General features: G+C 38.4%; 1 protein-coding gene across 9 annotated transcripts in view; it reads right to left on the bottom strand.

Annotated features, from left to right (window-relative positions):
- The window catches only part of LOC129772795 (extracellular sulfatase SULF-1 homolog), a 154689-nt gene that overhangs the window by 49898 nt on the left and 76800 nt on the right, over window positions 1-27991 (bottom strand). For all 9 annotated transcript variants that reach the window (XM_055776254.1, XM_055776256.1, XM_055776250.1 and 6 more), the window contains exon 3: window positions 7419-8935. In XM_055776254.1, coding sequence (XP_055632229.1) covers window positions 7419-8365 — 947 coding nt within the window. In that variant the 5' untranslated portion in view covers window positions 8366-8935. The remainder of the gene's footprint in view (window positions 1-7418; window positions 8936-27991) is intronic.

The following is a 27991-nucleotide window of genomic DNA, read 5'->3' as shown; positions in this document are numbered from 1 at the left end:
TTTGGGCGCTTTGAGGCACCCCTAAATCATATCCGATTGAGCTGAAACTTTGCACAAATCATTTTTTGGGCCAATAAACAAAATGTACATGGTCGGGTTTTGAAATTCGATGATGAAATTTTTCCATACATCCATTGCCACCCTAATAAATATGCTATTTAAATATGAGCAAGCGAAACAAGAGACACATTGCAAATAAAATACAGTAGAACCTCGATTATAGTATGATAATTTCTGTTTGATAGTATGATAATTTCTGTTTTGATGAAACATAGTTTTCATGCAAAAATATATATTTTTCGGGTTTGTATCTCATTTTTAGGCTTACATTGCATTATCCGCGATTTTCGTTATACGCGATGGCCTAGCCCGACTATTTCGCGGATAATCGGGTTCTACTGTAATTGCAAATAATTGGTTCGATCCCCGTTGACATCGTTTGGCCTTTTTTTGGTTCAGTCTATGAGAAAGTGATATCTGCTCCCACACGTACAAACATTTTTAAGCGTTTGAAATAGATGCTTTTATTTGTTAATTTTTTTCTGTCGAAGATGAAATGTTTTCTGCCAATGCTAATTTGGGTGTATAAAGCCACCAATTCGTGACAAACAAGACTATGGATTCCAAAATGCACAAGCAGGAGTGCCTGAAAAAACGCAATCTTCCGTACATTAAAACTCATAATGGTTTTGGCAAACTGCCACTACAACGGAGCAATACTAAAGTGGTATCGAGACAAAAGGGCGGATTTTTTTCGAAAAAAATCATCAATTTTCCAACTGTCCTCAGCTCCGCCCAATTGAGAAATATTGGACAGTTATCAAACAGAAGTTGAAAATGAGTGGAAATATGACTCGGAATGCGACAGATATAAAGAGATGCCAAAATAGTGCCCAAAAGATAATGTGGTATTCGAAGAAAAGTTCGAGATTTCATCAAAATCAAATTGAAACATTTTGTCTGCTACTTATCTTCTTCGAAGTGCAAAAATTATCTTCATTTTGAGTGGTCAACATTTTCATTTCATTAACGTGGTTGCGAGATAGATCCGTTTTTTCCGAGGTCCCATCTTATAGAAATTAATCCAATCAATGAGCTTACTTGTCAGAAACATAACAGCAGGTCACTTGTTTATGTTTGCTGTTAAGATGCCGCGAATCGTATCGGAAACTAAAAAAAAAAGTTCAAGTTTTGGAGGATCATACAATCCAATCGGAAAAAGGATCAACATTTTCCCGGGAGTGTGAAACGAATAATTGAGAACACGGACGTAAAACACGGTTCTAATGAGCCCGGATTGGACCTGAATCGTGATTTGTATTCGCATTCATCGATCTACCTCTACACTCTGTCCAACTTCTCTAAGACCAGGTGATGATCTTGCTGCTTTGTGTCATTGTTAACAAGCAATGCTTCAATTTATATTCTAGTGTGTAGGTATTGGTGACTACCATACATTGCATGATTTTCACATGTATGTGTGCAAGCGCTGAGCGTAAACGAATGTTTTTGTATTTTTTTTAGTGTCAAATTTGTATAAGACCAGTTACATTTTCCGTTGTTTTAGTTGTTTTGATCAATAAATCTGGAAAATGTCGAAGGGAAAAGTGCTCACGAAGAGAGAAGAAAGACAAATCGATGCATTTCACCAAGAAAATGTTGGTATCCGATAAATTGCTCGTCGGTTTGGACGATCCCATCAAGTAGTGCTCAATTATTTGGCGAATCCTCAAGGATACGGTGAGAAGGAGAGAGCTCCACGCAGATCGAAGCTCTCTGACCGGGATAAGCGGGAAATAGCTGGAACAGCTTCGAATACCTCAAAATCGCTTATGCAAATAGAGCAATATTTCAATTCAAATGTTACTCGGGTAACAATTCGTCAAGTTTTGGTAAAAAATCCTCACATAAAGAGGACTTTAAAGGTTAGAGTTCCTTATCCTACACCATCTCACATCGAAAGAGGTCTGAGTTTTGCCAAAGCTCAAATGAACCAATAGTGGGACATGGTATGTTGTGAAAAAGAATGTTTCCAAAAGAATTCATTTTGCTATATACCATAACGAAAAGTTCTTCAATGTATAAATAATTTAACTGAGGAAAAAATGTTTAATTTCGATGGTCATGATGGTTTTAACGGGTACTGGCGTGATTTACGGAAGAAGGAACAGTATTTTTCAACCAGGAATTTTGGTGGAGTGCATGATTTGGGCGGGATTCTGTGCAACCGGAAAGCTCAAGATAGCTTTCACATCATTCACGGATTACATACATGTTCTGGAATCCTCTCTCCTACCGTTTTTGCGTGGATATCGTCACAAAAATTCACATTCCAGCAAAACAATTCCTTTTTTTTCTTTATTATAGTGACTTTCAACACATTTGGCTGGTTCGTCACTTTTACCTTCCATTTTGGAAGAATGTCGAGAGTGAGAATTGAACTCGTGGTCTATAGCGTGAGAAGTATGGATGTTACCACTACGCCAGATCACCTCCACAACAATGCTACAGTTCATACCGGCAAGAAAACTAAGCAATGGATTAAGGACCAAAAACTTATTTTATATACTGGCTGGCTCGCTCTCCAGACTTGATCCTGTTGAAAATCTTTGTACGTAGAATCTATACTGAGGGAAAACGATACACCATGATTGAAAAGCTCAAGGTTGCAATTTCAAAAACATGGACAAATATCGAGAAATCCGTTCAGCAGAATTTGGTAAATTGTATTCCAACACGAATTTTCCATGTTATTAACCAAAATGGAAAGGTTGTCAATTATTGACATGTAAATCAGCTGATCGTTTTCAACACCTTCGCGTATGATTTAATTTTCAAAAGAGCGAATCAAATGCCCTCGATGGGTCACGCATCGAACAATTTCACTACTCTGCTGAGCATCTTAGCGCCGTGTAATATGCAAGCGCACCATGAGAGAGACTCGATGTTGTACGAGAAAGGGTTAGTTTTTCATCGATAACACTAATGAATTTTGAAATGACGTTATAGAAACTGGACAGCTGAAATTATCATATTTGAGCACAATAAACAAACAAACAACTCTTTTTTACTCTTTTTTTGGTATCAGCATCGGAATGATCCAGCGGATTAAAAAACATGTTTTAAAAATCTACTAGAAGCAGAAAAAGTTGGCATCGGCTTTCGTTCATCCTTTGTCCTTGCTTTTCAATTTATCGCTAAAATTCGCAATATTTCCTTCTGTCTGGAAAAAATCATTCCTACTACCCATATTCAAATCTGGTAACCGTTCTGACATAAATAACTATCGTGTCATCGCTATATTATCTTGTATTCCCAAATTATTTGAATCCATTGTCAATACTAAAATGTTCAATCAGTTAAAGCATTATATTTCACCGAATCAACATGGTTTTTATAAAGGAAGATCGAATCAACATGGTTTTTATAAAGGAACAAATCTGTTAGAATTTGTATCCTATTCTCTTGCGGTAATGGATAGAGGCAACGTTGTCGAGACTCTTTATACAGACTTCAGCAAGGCTTTCGACAGAGTAGATATTCCAATGCTTATTTTCAAGCTCCAAAGTATGGGAGAGCTGGAATTTTATTGAAGAGGGTGAATCTTACCTCACCAATAGAACACAGTTCGTTCGCTTTAGAGGTAAAATCTCTAGTCCAGTGAATGTCACATCCGGAGTTCCACAAGGTTCTCACTTAGGCCCTCAACTTTTCATCCTATTCGTAAATGATGTGTCAAATGTAGTGACCTTGTGATTTTCCTACAAGAAATAAATGTTTTCTTCGAATGGTGCGTGAAAAGTCTTTTAGATATTAATGTGAAAAAATGTAATATTATATCGTATACTCGAAAACATGAAACTTATGACTTCATATGTTCTCTAGGATTTGAAACTGTAAAGAGATGCGTCAAAATTAGAGATTTAGGCATAATTCTTGATTCGAAACTCACTTTTGGCGAACATTACAACACAATGATCAATAAAGCAAATAGTATGCTCGGTTTCATAAAAAGATTTAGTTACAATTTCAGTGATCCATACACAATAAAAACATTGTATATAAGTTTTGTTAGATCTATTTTAGAATATTGCAGCGTTGTATGGGCACCCTATCAAGAACTGCACTCCAATCGAATAGAATAAGTACAAAAACAATTTTTATTATTTGCCCTGAGAAAGCTAGGCTGGACAACATCTCCCCTTCAAGCTCGTTTTGTTAATAAATATTGAAACACTTGAGAAACGCAGAGAAATTGCCACAATTTCATGTTTAATTGACTTAGTTTCACACAGGATTAGTTCTGAAAACTTGAAAATCTAAATTTTTATGCACCAACATGAGTCTTGCGAGCACGGAATTTGTTCAAACCAACTTCATTTCGAACTTTATATCACTTTCGAAAAAAATGGATTTTTGTTTCTGTAATTATTGATTGAATTAGTTTTTCATAGTTTTCTCGGTTATAGAAAAGGCGCTATTTTTTAAAATATTTTTTCTGGAAAGCTGATATTTTTTTACATAACCTATCTTGATATCAGAAATGCTTCGTTCAATGTTCCTATGTATCTAGACTAGACTAATGCGACTATAATTTTTAATTAAGATTGAATTAAGATTTATCGCTAGTATGATATTTTTTCAAAGAAGATTGGATGACTTATTGGCTTCAAATTAATATATCAATCATCTAAATCGGTTCGGTTCTGTACACCAAAAAAATAACACATTTGAACAGTGAACAGTTGTTCACACTACTGTCTGCTAACACTATAATAAACAATAATAAAACATCATTCACAGTTCGACTGCGGAGGAGCGCGATAGCGCTTTTCTTGTTTTACATTTTCGATTTGGTACCTTTTAATGTAGGAATTCGCCTTCTGGGAACATTTTAGAGATACAAATTGAAATATCTAGATTTCTATCGCTTATTGCGTATTCGTACCAGTGCCACAAATTATCAAAATTTAGTCACGAATGAAGGAATTAGCTTTTTCCCAGTGTCGGATGAATTCTCTTCTGTTGACACTCAACACCATATCTGTATATCAATATTATAATGAGTATAACACAAGAGTCGAGACGCTTGAACTTTGTCTCGTATATTGAACGAAAACAGCATGAACGAATTTCGCAAAGCCTGCATTCAGGCACTTTTATCACTGTCAATATTTTCAGGTGATTATCACGAACGTTAAGTTGATCTTCATCGCTTGCAGTGAAATTTTATTGAAATCGCGTTTGATTTTCATATTTAGAAAAAAAAAGAAAGAACCAGGAATCCGGAAAAGGCAACATTAGTTTTCGTTGAGCGTTGACAGTTGTGCGGTGTTGAGCGGCTGAGTGAGGTTTAACGTTGAACGGCGTTGAGCGTTCCGTTCCTTTTTTATACTGTATTATGGTGACTTTCAACACTTTTTGGCTGGTTCGTCACTCGTCTGTTATTGTCACCCATTACCCATCTAATTGGGGGTGTATGACATTTTCGGCCAATCGGGAGTATGTTCATAAAACATAGCAAGTTGTACTATACATTCCATTGCCGAAGTCGCCAAAAACAAGAATTTTGTGTTATCGATTTCACTCTCAATTGGCTGACGTTGAATTTCATGCTTTGATTTTCACTAACACGCAATGATCTTCAACTTCGACGTTACGAATACCATGGCCAAAATGAAGATGCAATTAAAAAATGAACTTCATGGCAAGCTGATGTTGTTGATCATTCCACTGGTGTTCATTGATATTGTTGTTCCATATTTATCGACTCTCGCTTGAGCAGTAGGTTATCAACATAAGGTAGGCTGAAATTCACCGTATTTGAATGTTGTGAACGTGAATATTTTCGGTACTGATTCGTACACTAAAACATAGGAAGCACTTGTTAGCTTTTAGTCAGATTTGGCAAATGGTCATTACAGCCGAGTGGTACTCCAGTTGTTTCGTGACAGCGGAGTGTAACTCATCGAAAATGGCTCGCCCATTTGCCCGCAATTCCGCCTAGTAGAGAAATATTGGGCAATCGATAAGTCGAAGTTATGAAAAAGTGCCAAGTCTCAGGTGTCGAGTTGTTCCAAGGAATGCTCGCACCTTCACAAAAAGCATATCTATTGTTCAATTTTTAAAGAAGCCAAAAAATATTTTATTTCGATTCATAAACTGTTTTGTTCCACCAAAACCCGAAAGAGTGCTGATTTTATGATGCCAGATTCTTATTGACTAAAGCTTTATCAAACAAAACAAAACAAAAGACATATTGGTCACCAGAAATACAAACAACAGTTTCTGTGTTGAAAAACTAATTTTTAAAAGAACAATGCTTAGCTCTGTCGAAGCTATCCGTTCAGTGAGGCCGGAAAAGCACTCACCGTACTTTCTTGAGAGAATACGAGAAATTTTGAGTGCTTTATCCAGACGCTGTTATGTCATTACCTTTGTCTGGGTCCCTTCACATTGCTCAATTCCGGGTAATGAGAGGGCAGACTCATTAGCAAAGGTAGGTGCAATTGAAGGCGATATTTATCAGCGTCAAATCGCCTTCAATGAATTTTATTCTTTAGTCGCAAAAACCATAGTTAACTGGCAACGCAAATGGTACGAAGATGAATTGAGCCGGTGGCTCCACTCGATTATCCCTAAGGCTAGCCTCAAACCATGGTTCAAAAGTCTGGACTTGAGTCGGGACTTTATTCGCACCTTCTCCCGACTCATGTCCAATCACTGTTCGTTAGATGCGCTACTTTTTCGTATTAATCTTGCCGAAAACAATCTTTGTGTTTGTGGCCAAGGTTACCACGACATCGAACACGTTGTTTGGTCGTGCGAGCTGTATCTGGTCGACAGATCGAATTTAGAAAACACCCTTCGGGCCCGAGGAAGGCAGCTCATGGTGCCGGTGAGAGACGTGTTGGCTCGGTTAGACCTTGATTACATGTCCCAAATATATGTATTCCTTAAAGCTATCGATCTTCGTGTGTGATTGTCCTTATACCCTTAGTTTTTCCTTTTCCTTTGTGAGAGATCGGATCCCTTCTTAAGAATAAGATGAAATGTAAATACATATTAGATATAAGATAGGTTTAAGAATTGAGTGTGATGAGTGTGATTGAGAGTGTGAGTGTGATCATTGTCAACATATCCTCATTTCCCCTCCTTTTCCTGAAGAAAATATGTCACCCTTCTAAACTCGAGTCGACCGCGAGTAATCGGTTTCCTATATTATTAACATTAGAATTAAGGAAAAATGTATATATACTAGTAACAATACAGTAAGGAGTTCGGCTCCTTTAAACCTATGTAACTGAGCCTGTAAAAATAAACGATTTAAAAAAAAAAAAAAGAACAATGCTGATAGATTGATACAGATGATTACGTCTCTTCTCAGCACGATTTTGTTAACATAGATAAACACTCACTGATGGGTGGTAACATTGAAGAACAGGTGGCTGTACTGCGGTGCCGAGTCCTCCGGTCCGTGAGGCGCCGGGAAGCTCATCGTCAGCAGTACCGGCTTACGATGATTCTGGTGTTTACTTTGGCGTAGAAATGCAATCGAGTCGTTCGCTATCAGATCCGGATAATAGTCCTTGCTGTAGTCGAAGCCGTGTTTGATCTTCTGACCGTTCATGTTTATACTGTAGTTATAATACTTGGAATTCATGATGAGACCACCCCACTCTCGCCATCCCGGCGGGATGTACGAGCCGTTATACTTGTTCAGATACTTGCCGAAGTAACCGGTTCGGTAGCCAGCGTTCGAGAGGTAGGTCGCGAACGAGCGCGTTTCGTGTGTGGTCTGCCAGGTCGTGCTCGAGCAGTTGTCATTGTTGGTGAAAACGTTGTGATTGTGAACGTACATTCCGGTTAGAATAGATGACCTAGCCGGACAGCACATCGGCGTTGTAGTATAAGCGTGTCGAAATTCTGCTCCACCCTGGCGCAACAGACGCAATGTACGCGGCATAAAGTTGAGTGATCCAAGCTCAACATCCTGATCATCGGTCAGAATAAGTATAATGTTTGGTTTACGTTCGCGCGCCTGCCGAATGATATCGTTGATGGGGGAGTCCTGGGCAAGAATACCCTCAACAACGCCACTCTTTTTCACTCTGCCTCGACCATCGTGGGGGGCTCGAACGCGTCTTAAGGAAGACCTGCGATGGTTGCCCTCCCGATAGTGGTGACGTCTTCGAGGCTGATACGGATTCTGATAATATCCACCCGCCTGAAACTCATCCTCCGCTAACGATGCCGACGGATTGTCTCCAGCAGTAACCTTGTTCACACAATAAATTACAACAAAAAATGCTACTAACACTAATCTATATTTAAAACACAGCTCGAGCCAGCAGAGAGTTGCCATCGTCTTCTCTTTGGCACGCGTCGATCCCCACTCAAGTAAACTCTCTTCTCACTCCTTCTTCGGCCAGTTGACTCCTATAAATATCACAGTCACTTCAACAAAGCAAAAATGAAACACACAGAAAAACACACTCTCGAAGCACTTCTCCACTTCTTGGGCTATTAAAATATTTCTTCTTCGTTTGCACACATTTTCCACTTAATTACATTCATAATAACAATCAGCTTGATTAATGACATTATGCGCGTGGATTACTCGCGATTTCACGGTCGTGCCGTGTGGTTCCAGAACCAAAACAGAACACAACAAACCGGAGAACGAATCCTCCTCTTCGCTCGAGTATCACTATCTATCTGCCTAGTCTGGCCGTTGAGGAACAAGACGAACCGTTTGCCGCTTTGCAAACGGGTGGTGGTGATGATTAAGCGAAGATAGAACCGACGACGGATAATCGCTGTCGTCGTCGTCGTATCCGTTGCCTGGCGTTGATTCCGTTGTCTGCAGCTCGTTGACGATGATCAGACTTGCCGACGTGGCGTGGTCATATGGCGCTCGCGCCGGAAATTGAATCTGTGTTCGGTGGAAGGAGAGAAACATAAAATTAACTTTTTTGTTTGATGTTTTGGGGCTTTTTAAAGCACGTCGGGCAGGTACAGAAAATTGAATTTAAACATAACCTAGCATATTAGCTGTGTCAGAAATCATTTTGAATAAGAAAAACGTTGCACGTGCAAAAACCTTATTGGCCGAAAGGAAGCACAAAAACAAAATGTACAATAAATCAAGCGTAGCACATTTCACCCAAAGTTTCCCTTTCAACGCTGGTTTTCTGTCGCATAATATCTCGATTGTTTCATTTTCTCTTTTCTCAAAGCCAACAGCATCGGTCAGACATTATGGCGACACACAAATGCTTAACCCTCGTGAAGTTGATACATTTATTTGTTAGCATTCTGGTACCTTTCTCAGTAGCGGCAGCCCGAACGACGAAGTCTGAAGTGACCATGACTTTTTCGCCTTCACCTTTACTCTTCATTCTTCTGAAACGACCGTCGAGCTCTCAACAGATTTAACGTGTCAGAATTTCGGTCCCTATCCTCAATATGTCAACAGAATTGATAGTTTTGTCAGTGAGTCACTCGGAGCAATCTGTCATCGAATTTCGACAGTGTTATGATTTATGTTCATGTCCATCTCTGTCCCTCCGGTAGTAATTCCCTTTACGACCAAGAGTTTGGTGCACCTTCAAGCGGAACTTTAGAACTTGAGTGGCGCATTAATACTAAACACGAAACTCTCATAATAAGGTTACAACAAATTTACGTTTGATTCTTCAAGTTTCAATCGATCCATTGAGGAGATGAACTCACCCCCATCAGGACCGTTCGTGGCTTGAGGTTTTGCTGTGAATGTTTTATTCATGTGCATACGCTTTATATTATGCACGGAGTTCTGTAAGAATAACGACCAACAAAATGTCTCCCCAGTGGTCAATCCGTTGGTTTCCATGTCACTCCGCCGTTCATTAGCTCAACGAGAGTCAGAGCGTTGTACGCTGATTAAATATGGAGCCAAAAGCGCTAACGAATACAAATCCTCGGGGTGTGCAAAATCAATGAACTCGTATATTTCCGTCGATGTTGAGTTTTATGAAGGAAATAAAAAATAGAACTAGATCAGAAAAAATGGGTAGGTTATATCTTTGATATAACCGCAAGGTTGACGTGGGACTACCTTAGCTTAGCAATCATTCGTTTGTATTGATTAAGTTCGTGATTGAATGAAACAGTTTCCAAATTTAATTGAATTCAATATATTTGCTCTATGAGGAAAAAAGATTGAACAAATGCCATGTAAAGTCAATTCATGCATTGTGATAGATTGTTCTTCGTTACAAGTAAATTTAATGACATACCTTTTACGTTTGGTATGATGACATCTTGGTTTTGAAGTTTGTGTTAGACAAACACATTTCAATCGGAACAAAAATGTCCCCGATTTGCATGTTTTTGCAATTCCGAGTTCCCCAGACACCATCGTTTAGAAGTCTGTAATAGGTAAACACATTTCAGCCGGAACAAAAATGCCCCCGACTTGCATGTACTTGCAAATTTCGTGAGAATCGAGGTTCTACTGTATTTGCAAAGCGGATTCCCCCAGGTACATTGATTAGAAGTCCGTGTTACGGAAACACAGCTCGGTTGGAACAAAAATACCCCCTACATGCATGTATATTTGTTAAGTGAATTCCCGCAGGTACATTGATTTTGAAGTCTGTGTTCGGGAAACCGCAAATCGGCCACAAAACCGCAAACCGCCAATCAAAGCTAGGCAGTTAGAGCGTTTAGATAACGCTTGACATTTCACAGTTATTCAATTGTTTATCTAATGAAAAATAATATTTTATTAATTACGATAGAAGTGTTGAAATATTCCGTATCAATTGATGCAATTGGCGTTAGCCTGACGGGACCAGGAGTCCAATATTTTGACAATTTTTGTCTTACAACTATGTTAGTAATATGTAACCGATTACTCGCGGTTGGCTCGAGGTTAGTATTACAAAGATTCTCATAATTGGGATGTTACAGTCTCCAGTACTATGTATGTGTGGCCGACACGGGATACTTCCTATTGGGGTGCAACTGACCATTGATCAGCGACGCCCCCCTAGTCTGTACCTCATATCAATCGTGGTGCATCTCTCTTGACTCGAGGAATCCAGGGTAGAATGGTCACTGGGCGGTACAATCTTCAGCTCGTGTAGAGTTGTCATGAGCGGTACAACCTTTGGCTCTTGTTGAATGATCAGTGGCCTACACAACTTTCGACCTGTGTATGTAAAGAGTATGTGTATGTATTGCCGCGACTAAGTCAAAGTTCATCGATTGGATAGGAGGAATATGATACAGGGATACAACGGAGGAAACATCATTAAACGTTGACATCGGCATTTCTGAGGAACAGGTATAGATGAAGCAGAAGATCAGGATCACGACTACCTAATATATCCCGGACGGGGATATCCGATTGTCTGCCTAGTGCCCTCAATGCTCTGGAAAGCTGAGAGCGGGCAGCATGGAACCGGATACACGACCAGACAACATGCTCGATGTCGTGGTAGCCATCGCCACAATCATAAAGATTGTAGTGATTGGACATAAGACGAGATATCACGCGAATGAAATCACTACCCTTGAACCATGCACTCGTCGAGACCTTAGGGATAATCGTGTGTAACCAACGACCGAAATCATCTTCACTCCACATGCGCTGCCAACTTACGAGCGTGTGCTGACGAGGAATGTGGAAAAATTCATTATAAGCAATTTGCCTTTCAAAAAGTGTGCCTTCTAAAGCGCCCACCTTAGCTAGCGAGTCCGCTTTCTCATTCCCCGGAATCGAGCAATGAGAGGGAACCCATGCTAAGGTGATCTTGAATAATTTTTCGACCAAAATGCTCAATAGATGTCTTATTCTTGTTAGGAAATAAAATGAGCGTTTATCAACTTTCATTGAGCGGATTGCCTCTATTGAGCTGAAATTGTCTGAAAAAATAAAATAATGGTCGATGGGCAATGTTTCAATGATCCCTAGTGCGTAGTATATCGCACCCAGTTCAGCGAATACACGGAACAAGTATTTTTGAGTTTGAAAGAGGCACTGGAATTTTCATTGAAGATACCGAAGCCAGAGGACCCGTTTATGAATGAACCGTCAGTAAAGAACATTCTATCAGATCTAACTTTCCCATATTTTACCGAGAATATCGACGGAATAACATTGGATCGTAGATGATCTTGGACCCCATGGATTTTTTGTCTCATGGACAGATCAAAATTGACAGAGGAATTGCAAAAGTATGGGGAGCAAACTTGGTTGGAGATGCCTGGTGAAGGGTACACGTCGTGGGTAAGGTACTCATGGTATAAAGACATAAAACTTGACTGAGGAGTCAGTTGTAGTAGATTTCCGAAGTTATCAATCACCAATGGATTCATGATCTTGCAACGGATGAGAAATCTGTAGGATAATTCTGTGAACGGAAGAGTAAGCGGGGATACTCCTGCCAAAACTTCGAGACTCATCGTATGTGTCGAATGCAAACACCCCATGGCTATACGCAAGCAACGATATTGTATTCTCTCCAGCTTGAGAATATGAATCCTGGCAGCTGATCGGAAGCAAAAACTGCCATATTCTAACACTGATAATATCGTTGTTTTGTACAGCTGAATGAGGTCTCTTGGATGGGCGCCTCACCATGTTCCGGTTATTGTTTGGAGAAAATTGATTCTTTGCTGGCATTTCTGTTTCAAATACGCAATGTGTCTCCCCCAGGTACACTTAGATTAAAAATATACACCCAGGTGTTTGAAAACCATAGAGTGTTGGATCGTTTTGCCGGATAGTTGAAGCTGGAATTGGGCGGGTTCGTGCTTCCTAGAAAAAACGACCATTTCTCCGTAGCGAATTCGATACCCTCAAGTGGCTTATATAGAAATTAGAATACGGTCCGTGATTGTCCGATTTGCGCTCCCCCAGTTTTGCCATCTAAAAGGATCAAGTACTGTCGATGGGGGTGAGAATAGGTGAAAAAAGGTAGTTTTCGAACTATTTATTGAATAACTATCGTAAATTACAGTAAAACGCAATTCCGATTGCCTAGATATGTTCTCTAATAATGAACTAACGAGTGTTCAGGGAATCGTTGAATAGTATTAATTTTTCACTGAACTGTGATTGGATAAAAGTTGACCCAATCTCACCCCTTCTTCTTCTTCTTCAATGGCACTAACGTTCCTAGAGGAACTTCGCCGTCTCAACGTAGTATTACTTGCGTCATTTTTATTAGTACTTAGTTGAGATTTCTATGCCAAATAACACGCCTTGAATGCATTCTGAGTGGCAAGCTCTAGAATACGCGTGATCACAGTGCAAGTCGGAGGAAATTTCTTTGACGAAAAATTCCCCCGACCAGAACGGGAATCGAACCCGAACACCCGGCATGTTAGTTATGACGCTAACCACTCGGCCAAGGGAGCACTAGATATGTTCTCTAATAATGAACTAACGAGTGTTCAGGGAATCGTTGAATAGTATTAATTTTTCACTGAACTGCGATTGGATAAAAGTTGACCCAATCTCACCCCTTAGAAGGGGTGACAAAGGGTCGAAGTAGTGAATATTACTTTCTATTAAGAATTATATTCACAAATAAATTTCTCGGTATTTTCAAGATAATTTAACAACATGTAAGTGTCTTGAATAATTATTTGAATTACGAAAATAGTGTCAATCCACCTAGAACTGCGATGGAAATGTTCATATATGAAGATTTTTCTTAACTCTGCCGTCGACGATGTCTTCTGCTGTGATGTTGGTTCCTGGAAGGATATTAAACTTCTTTAGTTACTTCCGTCCCACTCATAAGGTGAGGGCCCCATGGCCTAGTGGTTAGCGTGGCACTCGCCAAGATGGGAGCTTCGGGTTCGATTCCCGCTCGGATCAGAAATTCTATCGGCATCGTTTTGGCTTGCGCTGGTTCAGGCGAACACTGTCTAGGGTGTGATGGGAAGAACAAATGGGCATTGCCAGTCTCCAAGAAAAGCTACAAGACCCCGGAAACAGCGAATTGACGCCGCTATTAATCGTCTTTGCCCAGTCCAGGTGGTTGTCGGGACGTAAAACAGCAGTATCACGATAGTCCTCCATCACGAGATAGTGCGGTTGGTCGCAGGTTTTGCAAGCTGCACCACAAAAAAATATTGTGAATCAGACCATGTAGTGAAAACGTTAAGCCAAATTAAATAAATAGTAATTTTCGTGTGCTGCTCTCATTAACTATCTCTCGTTTCTAATTGAGGAATTCATTGAAACTGTTCTCATTTTTTTCTGGTGAACTTGACACATGTGAGATGCTCTTTAGTAGCGGATTCACAGTAATCTGATAAATGCCCCATTTCTTGAATATCGACATCAAATTGCTCTTTTGATTGTCTTTGAGGTTTTCAATTAGCGGCCTCAGCCATCCTGGAAAATGTGGCTTCTGCAAAATTATCGCTAAGAAAACGCTTTTCTCCTTTACGTGGAAAAAATTGCCTCCAATTCCTCTAAAAAACTAAAACTAAAAACGTTTTGCATGTACATTGCAGCTTCATTGCATATGTTTAATTATATGCTTGACTCATTCTCACCCCCAGTCAGCGTTAATAAGAGATTATTTCGAAAATGTTGAAATTCCAATGGGAAAACTTTTTTAACATTCAAAATCAGCAATGACTCATCCGACAAGACTTAAAAGAATCATTCGATCCAATAAATACACATTATATTAGTTCTGTATAATGCTGGGCATGATATCTGGGGTGCTATTTGATGGCTATCTACACATCAAACCTTGATGAATTATTAAAAAATTACTATTTGTACTACAGTTAATATTATGCGTCTCACAGCTTTCTCAGGATACTGTTTCGACCGTCTTGTTTTGTTTATCGTCGCGAATTCTAGTCACTAATGGTAAATTTCGTCGATCAATCTGTTTGAAACCTCAGAGTAGAATTCTGTACTGCTACTAAAGTTTTATTTTACGATTAATCGTTTCGATTCTATTAAATTTACCAAATTGTGATACCTCAAATATTCGCAATATTTGGCAAGATATTACTAATAGTAACTTTCTTCGTTTTTAACCCAATCTCACCCCCATAACCCATTCTCACTCCCATCGACGGTAACATAATGGGCCCGTGCATTGAGTATAAAAACCGTTTTCCGCAATTTCAATGTTTTAGTGTTGCTCCAGACAGCGAGCAGTACATGTTAATGCTGATAGTTAATTTTGCAACGTTGCCTACAAGTACTAGGTTATCATGGGAACGAATACTACTTGAAATGATGACGATAATGTAGGTTGTTACGATATTTTCGGACACCAGTGATACCGGTTGCGTTTGCTGTTTTTTTTTCGTATTTTGCTAAGCCTGCTTTGTGAATAAGTCCCCTTTGAATAGCACGCTCGAAATGCACACAATAAAAAATAGACAATTCATCATGGCGATAAAAAAATACAAAATATATTTTAATGGGACAAGTTCTTTTTTAGCTTGATAAGTTCTTCTCCGTTTTCGCCACGAAATTGTTGGAGAAGATCCCCCGCTTCAGGTTCGCCCAGAAATTTTCGATTGGACGGGTAGGCAGACTTCGGAATAACATCTTCAAGCGGTTCATCTCCTCCACTGACTTTTTCGCGTATTGGATGGAGGCCCGGTCAAAGGCCAAAGTACCCTATGCTAGTTCGGATGATATATTTGGATGAAGGAGGCAACTTCCGACTTTGTGCTGGAAATCTCCTCGTTCACCGCAAGTCCCGAACGGAATCCCCTTTTAACTGAAGGCTTGCCACAGAAGCACATTTTGTTGGGAACTTGATGCAGGAGATGTACTTCACGTCGGAACTTGTGTGACGTTTCGCTTCGGAGGAAAACTCTATTATCCATCACTTCCAGTCTTCGTTCCTGGGTCACAGCATGCTGTTCCATGCAGCATGTTTTCACATGATCATGTCCATCTCTGCTAGGTATTTTTCACTGTCTGGCCCGTTGCTCCGACCTCTCGGCACAAAGCCCGGAACGATGTAGCCACTTTCTGCTTTAGCTTCAGCTGCAGTTTAAGATCGCGTATCATCGTCGGACGACCAGAATTAGGCTTCCGTTCAATGCTTTTATTCTTCTCCAGAAGTGTAAGGATATTATAGACACCGGAACGGGTGTATCCGGCGAACTCGAAGTACTTGACGATGTCCACTTTCCTCGCACGATGGAGATCAGTCGTTTTACTGTTTTTCCCATAATTTCCGCAGTTCAACTGATGGCGATGTTAAATTTTGATTGAATACTTATGGGTTACTATGATTGCACAAGTTTCATCTCATCAGATGAACACATGAAGAATTGGTAAAATTTGTCCATTTTTTTAAATGCAAGCATTATGATTCGACACATTGGTTGCTTCGCAAAACTCCATTACAATAACCAATCATGCGTTGTAAACGTATAATATAAGTTTCAGTGTGTGGTAGCAGATTTGCTAATTATTTAAATCTTCAAATATTAGAATCAATCGCAAAAAAATTTGTTCGCGCATCATTCGAGAAACTCGAGGAACAAATCGTCCGATGTGAGCTGTCAATTTTGTTGTGTTATTATTCCGATTAAAAATTAACAATCAAATTGAATATCCCTTATCAGTGTCACCAAATTACTGTCAAAGAGTTTAATAATGAAGTTTTTAAACATATCTAAAATATATGTAGCAAAAAGTTTAACGTAGTTCTACGTCAACTATGCTGTCATGCCTGTGACATAACCCTCGTGTAACGTTTTTGCAAACATTTTTCGCAGCGTCAAACCTGATGCAGGAAAACTGTATGCCGCGGTTTATTACAGCCAAAATTGCAAACAACATCTTCTAGTATTATTCTGATGGAAATTTTTACAATTTAAAATTTAAAAAGGATCACTTCATTTCAATTTTTCGGTACGTACGTCATTACGGTTATGATCAAAATGAACGAAAATAGAAAGGAAACACATTTTCAAATCGTGTTCCTGTAGCCAAGGTATGATATTGAAATATCGAAATATCAGAGATAGATACAAATGCAAATGCAGAATTCTTTCTTCGGACAATGTGGGTAGCGAAAATATTACAATCTAAGTTCCGCTGTATTATAGTCATTTAGTATAAACAAGCCATTCGCGGTTTCAAATTACAGTATTCATAATTCATCAGTCACCTAGCGGCCAGATGGCAGCGAGGCTTACGAAATGATCTATATCAAGGCACAGTGTTAAGAATAGTTTTCCAAATTGGTACTTTTAAGGTGGTGTTTTAAGGCGAATTAATTTTGAAGGCTCAATAATTCAAAACATCATCATCATCATCATCACCATTCAAGTCTTCAACTATCAGACAGTAGTCTTTCTCAGTGCTAATGTCACACACAGCGGTATTGCTCGATTCTAAGGAAGAATGAAAGATGGATATCACACATTATGGGGCAATTTTGTTCGGTGGAGACATCGCGTCGATTTGTATGCCGTCTGGTGCATCAGTATTTCTGCATCATATCATAATGGAAATAGTACTGTGGTATTAGTTTAAAATTTCTAAAACACGAGCTTTTCGTTAGGTAGCAAAGTATCGAGCGTTAATACTTCTTTGTCGGTTGAACAAAGTGGTATGTAAATCACTTTATTCGAAAGATAAAAGATGTATGACTAACGCTGGTTACTTATTGGCCCAAAAACTTTTCTATAGCTCAAAACTGCTTCTAAAGCAAACAATTGAAATCGCAAAAATCTGTAAATATGACTTGAAAGTTCATCTTAGTCATGATTTGTCGATACATTTCGTTGGCTGACAGCGAAAGTTCTCTAAATATTGTGCTCGCTCTGGTTTTTTTGTGCTATTGTGTTGAATATTTTTTTCGCCTCAGAATGCATTTTCTAAATATGCAAGAAGCAAGCATAGTGTAGAGCAGAATCAAAGCAGAAGAGAAATATTCAATAGGACGTACATTGTTGGTTTTCATAGCGTGGAGATTGTAAGAATGGTTTATTTTATGCTTTATCAAATAGATAACGTTGGTGGTGGAATAAATATAAAATTGCCCTGTAGCTACTGTGTGTAGTATGAGAAGAATGTCGTGATGCATACTGAGTGCTTTACGTGTATTGTAATCGCGAGAAAAAAATGAATCATGAATCAACCGTCTTCAGCTGCGTCTACAAAACAACGCAAACGGCTGTTGTAGTTTTAGAAATTTCGATGCATCTAAAATTTTTTTTAATATTTTTTTGAAGCTATGAATTTAGCAGTATGTTTGGATTTTTATTAGTGTAATGATGTTGCTGATTTTTATTGGTGTAATTATGTGGAGTTTTGAAGATGAAAATTTGTTTCCAATTGATTTCGCCTCCGCCGCCACCATCCAAAAGTTTTGGTTCCTTATTTTCTGTTTCCGTTCTGCGTCTTCTGATATGTTTCGTTCTGCATTGGAGATGTAATTTTGCTAAGAGATACTGAAAAACTACTGAAAAAAACTATATTAAAAACGATCAGTATTTCAGTTTCAGTGCAGCAAGCCATCATCTGTACATATTAATGCTTAGAATTAATTTGATAATGACAAAAACAACTCCTCATTCAGTGAAAGCAATCATTCATCCGCTCTTGTCATCACTATCAAATATTCGTATCAAAGAGTTTTATTATAATTTTTTTTATTGTTTGTTCTCGCCGGCAATAATTTCGTAGTTCTATGTTAACAATGCGGTTGTGTATTGGGCATCACGCTTCTTTATTTTTATTTTTTTTGCGGCCCGCGAAACCATACATAACACGCGTTTTTTTGACCCCTATGAAAAAAAGGTTGAGTACCACTGCTCTAAGTTTTCTTAGTCACACCGTAGTCACATATTTGAAGTGATGACCCTTTTCGAGATACAATAAACGGAACCCAACCCTGCACTCCTGCATGAGCGAGGAGTCAAATGGAACGAATTCGGACGTGGATTCGCTCTCGAAGCAACATTCCTAAATTAGCTTATGAATATTTATTGCATAATTGTATAATTTTATACCCATTCGACTCGAGCAAAGAGTCGTAAAAACTGTGACTGGCAATTATCGAGTGCTAATAAGTGCCTACCCCTCTGGGCAGTAAATTTCTCACGTTCGCGTGATCGTAAGCTCGGAAAAAATAACATCGAATCAAGAGGAAAGGCGCAGTTTTGCGGGGAAGCAAAACAAGTCATAATTTATGTCATTTGTTCAGCGACAGAACATAAATAGTGTGCGGAAAGACGCTGTGCAACGTGTACAAGAGTACACAAGGATATCACTTTCAACGCTCAGCGGATTACTTCATTGGTTTTAGATTTAAAGTCCTCTGCTTCTGTCGGGATATGACTGCAGCAAAGAGTAAGAGTCGCGCTTCTCTCCGAGGGTAAGTTTTTTTGCTCCATATGCTCGGTAAAATCTATTAATAATCATGGCACGACACTTCGCTGCAGCATATCTGTAAAACCGCTGACAAGAGGTTCGACCGTCTGGCCGTGGTTCAGCGAACGGATGAGAAACTATGCTTAAATATTCCACAGCTGAAAGCCGGGGTCATTATTTCTGAAAGGTTTCGGTTCCCTAGACTTCGTCATGTCAGACGTAATAAATCCATGGAAGTGTTCTAAATTAGGAACGGGACGTTGCACCGGCAGTAGGTTTTGTTTAAAGTATTGTTAACAGATACGTGTGTCATCTTTCTGAGCACACAACTACAATATAGTGCTTTGCAAAATCCACTGTAATTCTGCAAATATCGCAGTATGTTCTAATGTTTGCAGGCAATTTTTAGCCTAGTGTATTCCCCAAACATCTGTGACCGTTTCATATTAATACGTTCAGCCGTTTTTTCTAGCCGATTTTTCAAAGTTTGGAGTAAATTAGAGAAGCTTTTAATCGCAAATCGTACAGAAGTACAAAATCCTACGCGACTCTCAGAACGAACGAATCGTAACTTTCGTTTTCAAGCGTTTGTAGATACGAGGATTATAAAGAGTGATGATACTCACTCTTCACGTTCTAGCACTCCGCACTTCACGCACTCCAGAACGTTCTGGGAACCAAATGAAAGATGGTTGATAAGGTTAATTGTATTTGCTGTTGAGTTGGTTATCAAAAATTTTTGTTAGTCCAGAAAATCTTTGAAAAGACAGAGTATTCTAATACCTGAAAGCAGTAGCTTTCATCATGATGTACATCCCATCAATATGCATTGATTTTTCACGAAGTTACAGCATGTCAAAAGTCACTTAAAATTTTCGACTTCACACTCTGTTCCTCTAATTTTTTGTCGAGGGTATAACGTATGTAATGGACTTTCCCGAATCATATTCCAAACATTCACACTTCTATTTCAGATACAGATTCGGCAGTCGCCAGGAAGATTGAAAAAAATAGTATAGTTGAAAGGACTTTCATTGAAAATGACTAATGCATGACCTCAACCTCAATTTTATTCGAATGGCAAACATTAACAAGTTCTATTATCTTCTATGTAGATTATGATATCAGATTAAGGTTAAGTAATCTATGGTTCAGAGATCATGACCTAAAAAAAGTGAGAAAATTCGTCGCAAACATCCATATTTGCCATACAAATGAAACACAAATTTCATAACTCGGGAATTAATCAAGCAAATGAAACCAAATGAGGCATATTGAGATTTTAGGGTGCAATAAATATTTCTATGATGGTTAGACTCTCCACCCCCTCTCTGAGGGGGGTCTGCCTTACAAATGAAACACAAATTTCTGCATTACTCGAGAATTAATCAAGCAAATGAAACCAAATTAGGCATATGGAGGTTTTAGGGTACAATAAATGTTTCTATGGTGGTTAGATTCTCCACCCCCTCTCTATGGGGGGGCTGCCAAACAAACGAAACTCAAATTTCTGCATTACTCGAGAATTAATCAAGCAAATGGAACCAAATTTGGCATGTGAAAGTTTTTACGGAAAATCTAACGTTTCTATGGTGGTTAGATACTCTTCCCCCCTTAGGTGGGGCTGCCATAAAAATGAAACACAAATTTCTGCATAACTTGAGAATTAATCAAGCAAATGAAAGCAAATTTGGCATGTGGAGGTTTTAGAGTGCAATAAATGTTTTTTACGGTGGTTAGACACTTCACCCCCTCTCTAAGGGGGAGCTGACATACAAATGAAAGACAAATTTCTGCATAATCCGATGACTGATCAAGAAAATGGAGCCAAATTTGTCATGCGAATGTTTTAGGGGACACGAAACGATTCCATGTTGAATAGACACTCTTCCCGTCTGTCTGAGGGGGGACTGCCATACAAATGAAACATACATTTCTGCATAATTCAAGAACTAATCAAGCAAACTGAACCAAATTTGGTAAGTGTAAATTTTAGGGGGACAAGAAACAGTTTTAAAGTGGTTCAACACTCCTCCCACCTTTCTGAGGGGGGGATGTTTCTATGATGGTATGACACCCCTCCCTCCTCTGGAATGAATTTAATAAAAATTTAATAAGCGCGTTCCAAATTTTGATGAACACTTAACATAGAAACAGATTGTGAACACATACTAATGTTCATTCCAATGGCGAAAGCATAATCTTTCTCTTCGGCTCCCTAGCGATTAAGCACTGACATAGTGTTTAAACAAATTCCTACGCAACAATGTGGCAAAATTTCGACAGCTCATAATTTATGGGTCTACTCTCCTCTTATTCCCGCCTGAAAAGTTAACACCAGGCAACAGCAACTCTTTGCATATGCTATAAATGTTGTCGTGTGCACAGGATCGAATCACCAGCATATTTGTCGATCTGCACGCGTGACACATGGAATGCAGAATTAGTCCCCGCCTAAGGCCTTCCGGTGTGAGCCAACAACAGCTAGGCTAGCTACTCGACTCAGAAAAAGTTGACCACTATAAATCACAATTTATCATACGACTCCGGCGGCGCGACACTTGCGTTGATATCATTCGACACTTTCGAGTTCTGGCTCGCTCGCTCGCTCGTCGTTCATATTGTTGATCGCGGTAACTAATGTTGGCCCCCGAAGGCTCACGTCTGGACGTCGCGACACCAGTGTTGTTATTAAAAGTTAGCTGCAGAACTCGTAGTCACATCAGTGGTATCAAATGGGATCACAAGTGGATATATAAATATAAATATAATTTTGCCGGGATCAGACAGATCAAAGTCGTGCTTGTATCGAATTGGATTTACTTGTGCAGTGCAAGAATGTGAAACGACACTAATGGAATGATTTATTATTACTTGAAACATGTAAAGAGGATGACAATGCCAATGATTTGGTAAACACCATATTACTTCCATATACATTCCACAATCGCATGTGAACGAAAGTTACGAAGAGTTCATTATGAGAGTACGTATAATATTTTGTATTTCAGGAACAATTTGCGATTAAGTGCTCCTCTAATTTAATTCAAACTTTGATCGTTCGACTGAAAAAACCGGTTGAACGCATCAGTATTGAAACATTCACAGATGTTTTGGGGATACACTACGCTAGAAATTTTTCTGTTAACATTATAACTTACTGCAATATATGCAAAATTACAGAATTTCTTCTAGCACACTATAAAAACCCTGTTTCTGCCACTTTTTTTTAAATTGATCAAAAAAAATTTTTTTTTTCGTCAAAGCAACAAATTATACTTTTGAAGAATTTTATTTGAGTTTTCAAAACTACCTTTCGGTTTGCGGTGTGCTAATAATTTATGGAATTATTCATCATCGAAGACGAAGATGTAATTTTTTATGCAAACAGAAATATCTCTGCATGAAAGGGTTCTATAAGAATGTTCTAGGAATCTAATGAAAGCAGGTTGATAAGGTTAAATGGTTTAACGCTGAGTTAGTTAGCGGAAAATTGTGTTAGTCCACAAAATCTTTGAAAAAAACATAAAGAAGTCGATTTTTGTTAATTTCTTCCCGATATTGTTGTTCACTACACTTTCATACCCCAAGATAAAATGTGTACGCGAAATATTCTCAAACCTGAAAGTTCTTGTAAGGATCTTTGAAATTATGTAAATCCCATTTTAATGCGTTGATTTTTCACAAAGTTACACCATTTTAAAAATCACTTGAAAATTTCGACATCGCACTCTGTTCCTCTAATTTTTCTGTCAAGTGTATGTCGAGAAATATTCACAGATTGACAATGCTGGAACAGTAATAGGGAGAAGATCCAATAGATGGCGCAATAAATTATTTTAATTAATAAACGTAGGACTATGTCTTTCAGTAAAGGTGCCAAATCAGAAAACATGTTACGTTTTTTGGAATACTTTTAAAATTAATAACTATTTTTGCTGCGGTCGGATTTTGATGATTTGCATGACGATTGGATCGGAAATGCTCAAATATTTGTGAAAAGCTATACATTACCTAACTCGTAAATAGTTCAAATTTACAAAAATAAGAAACATTCCCTTTTCACCATGTATTTGTTCTGTGCTTGTCTACCCGTGCTGTCAATAACGAGCAACTTATGAACACAGTACATTTTTTCTACCGTTTTGAGTTGTTCCGTCTTTTTATCAATTTGTACGTGTTTAGAGTGTAGAAAAAAAAAATTGTAATAATACCCTGTTGTACTACGATTTATTCGGAAACCCATGCCTTAAACTATGGTTTCTTCTCACTTGAGATTAGTTAGTGACCTTTCGAACATTTGCCTTGCCTTGTTGAAAAATATAATTTATCTGGCACTAAAGTTACTGTTGATTATGATGATTTTATTAGAATTCCTCAACATAAAAAGAAAAGAAGTATTTTTGACTAGTGAGATGCAAAGTGTTCTTAAAAAAGTAGATGCTTGTAGCCAAGAAAAAACCGCGTCGTTGACACAGGACTACGGAATTTTTTTTTTCAATCCGCTTGTTTACCACTTCGGCTGGCGATGGAGTAGAAAGGCCGGTGCCATGCCGCTGTTTCTTTCTTGAGATCCCATTTTAAAACACTACAATAGTTCGGTCGGGTAAACATCAGGTCTTCGTCATACCCGCCTTTTATAGAAACAATCAGTGATTGCGAAACAATGAGGCTCCAGTTAATTTTGTGACATTCCCCGCTCAGAAGCGGTCCACGATTCTTAAAGCTATTCGAACGGGGTTAACCTGTGTGATTTCTACAAGAAGCACAATTCTGACGGCACAATTGAAAGGCATAGGAATTGAAGATCATTTGAAAATGTGGAACGAGTAAGAGTTCCAATTGAGCAGTCAATGTTACGTTTTATGGGTAAATATGTTGTAGTTACGCTTTGATTCAAATTTCTATCTCAACAAAAACATATTAGGGGGGTCTCCGTAGCCACATTGGTTGCGCGTTCGCTTAGTAAGCGATCGATCGTGAGTTCAAAACTCAGGGCCCTCATTGACCATCTTTGTGTTGTTACAGAATAGCTACGTCCACGCAACAATCATCAGCGATGGAGATCGATCCACGGTCGAAATAAGATCGATTCATCCATACAACTGTTTGCTCTGCAAGACACATCGGGCTGCTGTTCTATAAATAACTCAACAATGATCAATCAACTGTCTCCGCTGTCCGGTCTAACTGGATAATGGAAGAACAGATAGAAAACTCTTACGCCTAAATGGCTATTGTGTGAATGTACCATATGTAATGGTATAGAAGGAATACTGGCGAATGGCAACTGTGTGTAATGTGCTAATTATAGATATGATAATCATGTGACATGTACACGATTAAAATTCGGCTCTGTTACAGCTAAAATGCTAATGAGCCTCAAATAAATAAATGGGATTAAAAAAAAACATATTAGTACACGCGTTTCCATATACAGCGCGGACTCGATTATATACAGTTTTTGATTTCTTTTCACTGTATATAATCGAATCCTGTATTTAATCGGGTCAAAAAAAAATTTTTTTTATTCGTTTTTTTTGCATGTATTTTTCGTTTTTAGAATATAAAAGAATAATTTGATTTTTGATTCACCCCCTTAAAGTCAGGAAACACCTTTCTCACATGACAAAAATAAATTTATCCAGATTATCTCAGGAGGCAAAAAATCTTTCTACGCAAATGTTCAAAATTCAACAATGACAGAGTTATATAACTTTTTTGACGTAGAACTACGTCTTTCAGGAAAGGTTCCAAATCAGGAAACGGGTCACGTTTTTATGAAATTAAGTTAACGTTAATAATTATCTTCATTGTGAACGAATTCTCATGATTTGCATACCAATCGAATCGGAAATTCTCTAAGATTTGTTTGATATGCTATACATTACAATTCGCTAATCTCTAAACGGTTTAAATTCATGAAAACTGGAAGAACTTCCTTTTTCCCATACATTTGTTCTACCGATTTGTGTGCTAACCCTACCCGTTTTTTGAATGCTTATAATTCGAACATTTCTTAACAGATCGGAAATATGTTTGCATTAATTGATAGGAAATATTTCTACGCGTCTATCACAATTAATAAAATGTTATTTTTCATAAGATGAACAATTGAATAATAGGTGGGGGGTCTCCGTAGCCATATTGGTTGCGCGTTCGCTTAGTAAGCGATCGATCGTGAGTTCAAAACTCAGGGCCCCCATTGACCATCTTTGTGTTGTTACAGAATAACTACGTCCACGCAACAATCATCAGCGATGGAGATCGATCCACGGTCGAAATAAGATCGATTCATCCATACAACTGCTCTGCTTTGCAGAAATATCGGGCTGCTGTTCTATAAATAACTCAACAATGGATCAACGACTGTCTCCGCTGTCCAGTCTTAACTGTGGATAATGGAAGAACAGATAGAAAACTATTTCGCCTAAATGGCTACTGTGTAAATATGTACCATTTGCAATGGTATAGAAGGGAATACTCTAACGCCGAAAAATGGCAACTGTGTAATGTGATAATTATAGATATAATAAATATGTGACATGTCCACGATTAAAATTCGGCTCTGTTACAGCTAAAATGCTAATGAGCCTAAAATAAACAAAAGGGATAAAAAAAACAATTGAATAACTGTAAAATGTCAAGATTTACGGTTTCCCCAACACAGACTTCAAAATCGATGTACCTGTGGAAATCCGCTCCGCAAATATACATGCAAGTCGAGGGTATTTTGTTCCCACCGAGCTGTGTTTCCCTAACACGGACTTTAAAATCAATGATCCTGGGGGAATCCGCCATGTCAAAACATGCAAGTCGGGGGTATTTTTTCGCACTGAACTGTGTTTCCCTAACACGGACTTCAAAATTAATGTGCCTGGGAGAATCCGTTTTGCAAATACATGTAAATCGGGGGTATTTTTTTATGTTGAGAACTTTCGTACCCGCTTGTTGTGCAGACCGGAATATGTTTCCCTAAAACCTACTTTTAAACTGAAAAGCCTGGGAAAATCGTCATTTCAGATACTAGAGGTGAATGAACTTTCGCGGTTCGAGAACTATGTAAACATGAGATGTGCAATAATTTCAGAGAGAAATGTAAAATATACAATGATTGTTTGACAGTTCTTCCGTTCACATATTTTGGTAGTGCTTGGCATCATATCAAACGTAAAAAGAACGTTCATCAAATTTATTTGTAACGAAGAACATAATCTACTACAAAAATTTCGATGCATTCTAAAATAATATTGGAAGTGGTAAACAAGTGGATTGCATAATATAATTGCGTAGTTCTACGTCGAAAATACGCGGTCGTGTCCTAGATACAACCCCTCACAATTTTTTGTTTCGGACTCTGTTGCCTCAAACTGGCACTACATTACAAAGTACGCTACAGAAGACGATTATGTTGCTTTCATTTGAAAGATGAGAAAATTAAGTACAGAATATAGCAGTGGAACATTAGTGGGTTTTAATAACATTTCTGAAGTGAAAAACTTAAAAGTTTATAATTTTTAATGTGTTATTATTAATTTCATCCTAATAATTTATATTAAACTAGATTGTTTATATAAATTAAATTGAAGTTCTCTAACCGCTCTACAATTTTTTCTTTGACACCCAACTTCTATTTTTCTTAATTCGGCTGCAATATCGATATAAACAATTCCTGGTGAAAATTCAAGCAAAATCTCCAAAAATCATGATTGCTACCCCACTGTACATGTAATAGCCACTTAAATTACACCTTAACGTTGAAAGGTTACATTTCTTCTTGAAATGAGTCATATTTGAAATATAAAAAAAATATTTTTTCCAAACTGTATATAATCGAGTCCGACCTGTATAATGATGAGAATCGCTTCCACCTGTCACAGCTATGTGTTGAATCAGCATTAGTTGAGACTGCTGACTGCTCGCTAGTTGGAGCGAGACCGAGTAAAAAAATGTATTAGAAATCGCGAATGGCTTATTCATACCCAATGAGATATAAGCGGACAGGGTCAATTTGCCACATCACCTCTCTCTACAGTGTCCATACGAACGAACGCTACATTTACATTTCTAGCGAGAGATTTACGCACGCCTTACTCGCAGTAGTATAGAAAAAAATTAAAAATTAGATAAGCACAGAAATGCACAGAATGTACATTAAATTTATTTTTTTCTTTGTATTAGAGCCCCCGCAGATTGCAGACTTTTGTTAGCCGATATTTTGATCGGCCGACTTAATCAGTACGGAGCGATATGCATATGCGCACTACACCGATTCAGTATCAGCCGATAAAAAAGTTTGATGGACTTCCCAATTGCATTCAAACTGTTTTGTCGGCCGTCTGTTTAATCAGTACTGGCTAGCTTTGACCTACGCACACACGACGATTGTTTATCGGCCGACAGTTCAATTCGCTCTCAATTGTGGCTGCCGACATACGTGCCGTGCGAATAACTGAGAATGGGATGCACCGAATGCTCTCGGAATCTCTTTTTAATTTTCCTTCTCCATTCTCTTCTCCGTTGTCAAACACAAATTAAATACACAGTCTTTCGAGAATTTTCGGCCGACAGTTGGCTAATGTGCGCACTGGTAACCCAACCCGACCAAACTATTGA

This window comes from Toxorhynchites rutilus, chromosome 3, assembly GCF_029784135.1.
Source record: "Toxorhynchites rutilus septentrionalis strain SRP chromosome 3, ASM2978413v1, whole genome shotgun sequence".
Taxonomy (NCBI): Eukaryota; Metazoa; Arthropoda; class Insecta; order Diptera; family Culicidae; genus Toxorhynchites; species Toxorhynchites rutilus.
This window is presented reverse-complemented; position numbering and strand designations above follow the sequence as displayed.